An 8939-nucleotide genomic window follows, 5' to 3' on the forward strand; every position below is an offset into this window, starting at 1 on the left:
CTAGTGGGAGTGATAAGGCAAAGGGGGTTCATGGCAGGAGGAAGACTGAAAAAGTTTTTAACTGTTTATTTAATTGTGGCATTAAGCTCTCGAAGTAATTTAAGCACTCAGAAGCAGCTGACATGAATTAACAGCATTAACCTCTTTAGCAATTTGAGCTACAGTAGGACGCCTGTTGGATCAGACCACATGGAACAGCCTTTGCTCCCCATGTGCATTAATGAGCCTTGGCCACCCATGACCCTGTCAACCATTGTAGACCACTGTTTTCTCTTTGGACCACTTTTGATAGATACTGACCATTGCAGACCGGGACCATCCCACAAGAGCTGCATTTCTGGAGATGCTCTGACCCAGTCGTCTAGACATCACAATTTGTTCCTTGTAAAACTCTCTCAGGTCCTTACGCTCGGCCATTTTTCCGGCTTGTAACAAATAAATTTTGAGGAGAAAATGTTCACTTGCTGCAATTACCAGGTGCTATGATGAAGAGATTATCACTGATATTTACTTCACTGGTCATAATGTTATGCCTGTTTGGTGTATATACGGATTTCGAGGCTTTCATGTCTTGATATACAAAAGGTGCTTGTTCTTTTATTCTTTAAAGCACAGGGAAATTCTTCTTTGCATATTCCAGCGATGTTAGGAAGCCAGGGTCAGAGATGTTACAGAGCCTCTGGAGCACAGATGTTTAAGGGCAGCTTGGCAAATCTGGGGCTTGAACCCCCAACCTTCCAATCAGTTAGCCGGAGCCTTAACCACTGAGTTACCAAGACACACAGTCCTATAGATGGACAAATTTAGGTTAGATTTTCTTATTACATTGAAGAAAAATAAGGCCATGTGTTTCCACAATAGGATGGACCAAATCCTCTCAGTTTGATAATACACGTTCTCAAATTAAGAAAATTGCACATCTTGGATGCTCACTGCTAAAAAATTGTGTACAATTTCATCTAATAGATAAACCGACCAAACAGCACACATGGGATTCAGCTCGTCAGGTGTAAATCTCCATTGTGGATAAAGACCAGTCATGTTCAAGACCATCTGTCATTTCACTGTCCTCAATGTGACTATCATAGTGTTGGGCCATAACAGAACCTGTACTGCCTAACAGGAATAGAAGAAAAAAATAAAAGCAATAGGAACAAGAGAAGAAGATTATGGATTTGGGATAAAAGGGAACAAAAGATCTATGTCCATCTTAACAGGTCTCATTAAGATAACATACAATGTTTATCACTAATTTATTTTCTATTACTATTTACATTTCAATGCCTAATAAATCACTGAATAACGTGAGTCGGGAATGAAAACTTATAGTCTAGAGATACTGGGTGCGTTCATTTTCCATTTTTGACGCATCGCTGATGTGCATCTCTGCATTGTTTACACTGCATTGCATCCGATGTTGTGTTTTTTACATTTCAGCTATCGCCACTGCCGTCTCGTTCGGTCTGCTATTAAGACATTGCTTTTGCTTCCACAGAGTGCACTGGGAAGAATAACTTCTGGGAATTCGATTTCATACGAACGACCGGAAATGAAGATGACAAAGCAGAAGCACAAAACATGCAATAAACGTGAATGCTCTTTGATTATAAAGTAGAAAATTTACTTTAGTGTAATAGCAGGTAAGGACAGAACAAAACACCCTGTTTGCCCCCATATCTGAGCAAGTTCTAATTGAAAACCAGAGCAGCTGGATTGCAGTGAGAAAACAATTCGGTACTGAATGAACTGAAATGCCAAACGTACTGTATATTTTGGATTGCTTAACTTTCCCATGAGGAGCAAACCTAGCCAAAACACAGAGCTGCAGAAACGCAATGTGTTCTAGGTACATTTGGCAGGATAAACAAAAGCAGAAAATAACTCTAGCCCCAATACACAAAACATATTCAACATATTTTTCATTGACATATCATTATCTAGATATATATTCAGGGCTGACTCTGTGACAGAGGTGGAGAGAGTACCTGAAAATCATCCTTGAGCAAAAGTATAGATAATTTACTGCAACACATACTCCATTAAAGGTCAAAAGTCACCAATTTCAATATGACGAGTAAAAGTCTTAAAGTATCTGATTTGAACAGTACTTGATTATTTTACTCAAAATGAAAGTAGGTTCAAAGATGCACTAGTCCTTAAGACACATGTAAGTTAGAAGCCAAAAACTATTGATTTGTAAGGTTTTATTTCCAAAAATACAAATCAAATTATTCACCTCAACACTGAATTAGTCAAAGATCAATACAACAGCCTCCTCAACATGCCAGAATGAAAAAAATGATCAAACAATTTGTTAAAAAAGTAGTATTGTAGTATTATGTCAAAGTAGAAGATCCAATAGTGTTCCACGAACAAATAAAATTAAAGTGAATATAGCCTTTTCTGAAGAATAAATACGCCACAAAAGATTGTGCAAAATGTAATTGGTGATGGTCATTGTCAAATGAAATATCATGAAGTAAAAAGTACATATATTAAATTATACATGTAGTTGAGCAGAGTGTAAAAGTTGCTTATACCTTTGATGCTCGGTTAAACTATAAAGTAGCCAAAAGAAAATGACTTAAGTACAGTAACAATGTACATTGACTCAAATACTTGTTATATACCGCAGTTTGGGGACCACTGGTGTAAAGTATATCAGCCAATGTACTTGCACCGGTCCTTGAGTCGATTGGTACCGGGCCGCAAAGAAAGAATACATAACTTACATTATATCCCTTTTATTTATTATATGATAATCTGATTATCTATTTATTAACATTATTTGCCAAACAGAAGGCATAAAAATCTCTGCAAGAAACCAGCTCTCCTATTGCTCACACTGGCTTCAGCTGTGTAAAACAACCTACCCAAACATTTTTTGTCTGTTGTTTTTAATAGCTACACAAACACACCCTGATATACGTTCATAATCGACACGCTTGCTAAAGTCCTAACTTTTCACAGATTTTGCATAGAACTAAAAATGACTATCAAGCCAACCAATAACTCAGAGTTTAATCAGGGCCTATGTAATAAAGCAGCTTGGATATTTCAAATATAAAAAATAAAAAAAACAATACCAGGGTCCAGGCTGAATCGAAACACTCGCCTGAAATGACCTAAGATTCTTTTATTTGTTCGAAATAACAATAACTTCTCCTCCCTGGGGCAGTGATACCCGATACATGCATGAAGAGAATACATATTGCTGATATCGATCAAAACTCAGCATGCAGTGTGCAATTACTGACGTAAGATAACAGCGGGCAGTGAGCTGGCTGATAAAATGGGCAACTCCATTGGACCTCCCATGCTGAGGCACGAACGAGAAAACTAATCACATTGACTTCTTTATGGACGGACACGCTCCTTGGCTTAGATAAATAAATAATTAATCAGGGAAATGGGCCCTGTGTCTGACACACTGGATTCTAGGGACGAGTTATTTCTTTTTTCAAGTCGGTAATACGGCATTAACACTTACATCTGCATAGAGCGTTCATTCCTGCTACCCTTTTTTTTTTTTTTAAGAAACGTCAAAGCCCTTGTATCAAACACATGATAAAAAACAATCATATATAATACTTACAGAGACTTGTAGTGCAGTGAGTACTTGTTCATACTGAATTATTTTAAAGGAGTACTCTGGAAGGACTCTCGAGTCTCAGTGCTTTGTAAGGTATGTTATTGAGAAGTCTCCACAATGCTTTTCAACAAATTTATTAACTACAAGCAGGAGGAGAAAAAAAAGAGAAGCTTGTAAGAGAACAACTTGTATAGCTGCTATAATATAATTGATATCAGGAAATTTTAGTTTTGGGCATTTGTAGAACTATAACTATTAAAATAAATCAATACATGCCATCATGTGAAGTAAATTGCTACATATTGAAGTACCATTCAGTTGATTGTAACTGGGTCACATTTTGACCACATCAACTGACCCTGTTATCATTTATTTGCTATAAAATCAGCCCTGAAGTGTTTTTATACCTAATCACTACTGCAGCCATAGATAATAAGGAAAATAATGAGGCAAGAGAAATCTTTGTGGAACTTATTAACCGCTCGCTCTCGAATCCTGATGGGACTCTAAGTGAGTGCTTTATTAAACGAGGATCAAATCCATTAAGCCAACAGACAAAACACTCGCAGCTTGTGTTAGTCTTAACTGTAATACATAAGTACGTGGTGTTCCTATTAAAGCCGTTAAGACTTCGGCCTTTAAGGTGAGATTAACGCTAGACAACAAAATGTAACAAAAATTTATTTTCTATCTCACGTTACTGCTACCTATTTCTTGGCTGGATTTTTTCCAGTCACATTGCTCAAATATAGTGTTGATGAAATGGAAATTCGGTGCCACCCAGATGACGATGGGGCCCTTTCGTGACAATGTTAAAAGCTGTATACAAATAAAACTTGTTGAACTGCATTAACACAATCAACGGCTTCGAAAAAACACAACTCAAATTCTCAGCTGTCATTTTTTTATTGCTTTCCAGATGTGGAGGTTTTATCATAGAGGATGAAAATGATTACAGAGCCCCACCTGATAAATGTACCCAATCCACACAAAAAACTTCATGGTGTCTTTATACTTCTTTAATTAATAATAGAAATGTACTTAACTTTGGCAGGAAGACCTGGAGATCTCGTGCAGCTAGAGAACATGCATCTGGCATTATAGCACCATGGACAGCACACCAAACTCCACATTAAACTGTGCTGGTTCTCCTTTTCTGACTTCAAGGTGTCTTTATACTTCTTTTATTAACAATAAAAATTGACTTAAAAATAATAAAGATCTCCTGCAGCTAAAGAACATGCATCTGGCATCCTAGCACCATGGACAGCACACCTCTACATTAAACTCTGCACGCCACGGTGTTCTCCAGGACCAGTGTTAAGAACATGTGGCATTTTCACAACCAAACCCGTTTCTCATATGAAACGTTGTGGTTTTGAAAGCAGAACTTACCTTAACCGCATCGGCATGAGTAAACCTGTCGAACACTTTATCGTTCACTTTGAGGATCTGATCGCCGACTCGCAGTCCCTCTTTCTCGGCCATTGATCCCGGTTCGACCAGAGACACGTAGATTCCGACCCCGTGCTCGGATCCGCCACGGATGCTAAAGCCTAAACCTTCGTTGATCTTGTGGCGCTTCAGGGTCACCTGCCTGACCTCGCCCGGGGGTTCGGGGAGAAAATGTCTGCCCAGGAGCGGGACGAGCGCAGTGGAAGTGCCATCGGTGCTGCTCTGGTGCTCAGGGGACGCGCGCAAAGCTAAACGCGCGGGGGCCGAGTCGGCGCTCTCGTGCTCGCCGTTCCTTCCGGCCAGCAGGTCTGACTTCAGATAGAGTCCCTCGGAGGTGTAGCGGTCAAACAGGAGCTGGTCGGAGCGCGGGATAACCAGGCGCAGCATGGGGAGTAGCTGGCGCTTGCTGGGCGCGTCGAGGATCACTTTGAGGGTCTGGACCAGGTCGTAGACGTTGCGCTTGGCGTGGTAAACGTTGAGGCAGTGCACGAACTGCTCGCGCTCGAGCTCGCTGAGCAGCAGGTTGAGCGCGTCGTGCAGCTTGCGCACGTTGGCGGAGAGCGCGCGCGCGCTCGAGGCCAGCGAGCCGGCCGACGAGGAGCTCAGCGACACGCGCTCCAGGTCCGCGCTCATCCTCGCGCACGCGACACGCACAACCCGCGGGAGAAAGGGGGAGGAGGGTGGACAGAGCCGCGGCTACCGGGCACCCCGGAGCGCCGCGTGGCGTCGCCGGTCCTGCGCGTCACTCCTCATGCTGAGCTTCCCAGCCGAGTCGCCACGACTTCACCCTCCGTCTAGGACTCAGAGTAGGGACTGATGGAACCCACCGTCTATCCTGCATTTTTTCATTGTCCCGAGTGTCAACGGAACTCGAATGAAAACTGTCCTCCCACAGTGTCCCTCTCAGGTGCGTCTTCGTTTCTGGAAAACAGGGTCAAGTGGCACCAAGAGCTTCTCCGGTGTCTCCGGGTCCAACCGCACACTCCGCACTTGTTTTAAAGCAACCAGACACAGAAGTTACCAAAAAATAAACAAATACAGAGTTACAACTTGGACACTTAGAGGGACATTCCAGCTTCCGTTTCCGCCGTTAGTCTCGTTACGAGAAGATACATCGTATCCAACATCCGTCCTAAACCTGTTCTTTCATAAAAAACTAATCCAAAACCAAGTATCTACTTCACACATATAAACAAAGCTAATACGTATTCCGGAAACTGGACCAAATCCGATACTCAGTAGCACAAGAATCAGAAATCAGCTCCTCAGCTGTCTACGCGTCCACACACCCGACTCTGACTCCGGCTCTGTTCCACAGGAAGTGACGCAGTATGGGATAGTAAGTTGCTTAGTAACCGACAACACACGTGCGTAACCGGACCTTTCCAATATTTCCGGTTATTAATATGAAGTTACTGCACATCAGCCATCAGAGACCTCATGGCTTTTTATATGAGCTCCCCCTAATAGAGCAGACATTTAACATATGGGTGTGTGCCAAAGTTTTAGGCAGTTGTGGAAAAAAAAAGTGAAAGTGAAAATGCTTTAAAAAATAGTAGAATATATAAATATATAAATAAATAATAGTGGATCTTTTTTTGTTTATATATATATATATATATATATATATATATATATATATATATATATATATATATATATATATATATATATATATATATATATATATATATATATATATACAGTACAGACCAAAAGTTTGGACACACCTTCTCATTCAAAGAGTTTTCTTTATTTTCATGACTATGAAAATTGTAGAGTCACACTGAAGGCATCAAAACTATGAATTAACACATGTGGAATTATATACATAACAAAAAATTGTGAAACAACTGAAAATATGTCATATTGTAGGTTCTTCAAAGTAGCCACCTTTTGCTTAGATTACTGCTTTGAACACTCTTGGCATTCTCTTGATGCCTACTTTGAAGAACCTACAATATGACATATTTTCAGTTCACTTTTTTGTTATGTATATAATTCCACATGCCACCACCATGTTTCATAGTTGGGATGATGTGTTTAGGTTGATGTTAGGTTTCCTCCACACATAGCGTTTTGCATGTAGGTCAAAAAGTTCAGTTTTGGTCTCATCTGACCACACCACACCACCTTCTTCCACAAGTTTGCTGTGTCTCCTACATGGCTTGTGGCAAACTGCAAACAGAACATCTTGTTCTTTTTTGTCAACAAAGGCTTTCTTCTTGCCACTCTTCCATAATAGCCACATTGGTGGAGTGCACAACTAATAGTTGTCCTGTGGACATATTCTCCCACCTGAGCTGTGGATCTCTGCAGCTCCTCCAGAGTTACCATGGGCCTTCTGGCTGCTTCTTGGATCAATGCTCTCCTTGCCTGACCTGTCAGTTTAGGTGGACGGCCATGTCTTGGTAGATTAGCAGTTGTGCCATACTTTTGGTTTTTAGATGATGGATTATACAGTGCTCTGTGAGATGTTCAAAGTTTGGGATGTGTTTTTTATAACCCAACCCTGCTTTAAACTTTTTCCAAACTTTATCCCTGTCTGGTGTGACCTTCTTTAGTCTTCATGATGCAGTTTGCTCACTAATGTTCTCTAACAAACCACTGAGGCCTTCACAGAACAGCTGTAATTATACTGGGATTAAAGTACACACAGGTAGACTTTAATTACTAATTAGGTGACTTCTGAAGGCAGTTGATTGCACTGGATTTAATTTAGGGGTATCGGAGTAAAGGGGGCTGAACACTTTTCAGATTTTTATTTGTAAAAAAATCTTTAACACCACATCTCATTTTCCTTCCACTTCACAATTACAGTATGCGATACTTTGTGTTGGTCTGTCACAAAAAATACATTTAAGTCTGTGGTTATAACCTGACAAAATGTGAAAATATTCAAGTGGTATGAATACTTTTGCAATGTACTGTGTATATATATATATATATATATATATATATATATATATATATATATATATATATATATATATATATATATATATATATATATATATCCCCCTTCTGTTTATCAAAACTAACACAATTTTCCCATATTTTTTAAATTAGACATTGAAATAAACAAAATGCAGACCATGAATGCAAATTATCTTCAAACCTGGGTTTTTAGTTCAAATACAGAAAAATAATGTTTGGATGGGTTTAAAAATGTTGTTTCAAAGTTTTAGCTGGTGTAGCTTATATGGTATATAAAGACAATTCTAGAACATTTGATGCATAGATTGGATTAATACAGTGGATTCATAGGAACATTAATATTGCTTCACTTCATGTGGTATATGTTAAATAAAAAATGGATTGTATGTCTTTTTGTCCTGAACATTTATTTCAATTGGGTAAACTATATTAAAAGTATATAATAAAGTTAAAGATAATAAAGTTTTAACATCAGAACACATTGAATAAGTGATAAATTTGATAAATAAATCTTACAAATGAAACTGAGGGTTTTGTCAAAGGAATATGGCACTAAACACAGAGTAAAAATGGGCTCACATTCAGATATTAATTGGCCAATTAAAATGACCATAGATTCGTCTGGAGTTACTTTTAGGCTTCTTGATACTTCTAAATTTCCAAATAAACGTCATAAAGTCATATATGACTACCATTTCTACAAAGTTAGCAGGTAAATCTTGCACTATTTAAAAAAATGCATAGTCTATCAGAGCAGAACCTGAAATCTTGGCATCCTGATGATCTAGCATAAATAATTTGAAGCTGTTTGGCTGCCTCTTGGTTTCTCATTAGGTCTGGGTTACATCAGGTCACCGAGTTTAACGTTTGCCTGAGTTTTACACTTCTGATTCAACACATGATGCACGGCTCGAAAAATATACAGATTGATTGCGATATTAAAGCCGATGCTTGA

The 8939-nt window shown here is 39.2% G+C and overlaps 1 protein-coding gene across 3 annotated transcripts in view; it reads right to left on the minus strand.

Moving 5' to 3' along the window:
- whrna (whirlin a) overlaps positions 1 to 6363 on the minus strand; it is a 120991-nt gene extending 114628 nt beyond the window's left edge. For all 3 annotated transcript variants that reach the window (XR_014537145.1, XM_083564044.1, XM_083564043.1), the window contains exon 1: positions 4988 to 6363. Coding sequence is in view for 2 of the 3 variants with exons in the window: in XM_083564044.1 (XP_083420170.1) it covers positions 4988 to 5680 (693 nt within the window). In the remaining variant the exon portion in view is untranslated. The remainder of the gene's footprint in view (positions 1 to 4987) is intronic.
- Between the last annotated feature and the right edge of the window lie 2576 nt (positions 6364 to 8939).

The sequence above is a fragment of the Silurus aristotelis genome (genome assembly GCF_946808225.1).
Source record: "Silurus aristotelis genome assembly, chromosome: 16".
NCBI lineage: Eukaryota > Metazoa > Chordata > Actinopteri > Siluriformes > Siluridae > Silurus > Silurus aristotelis.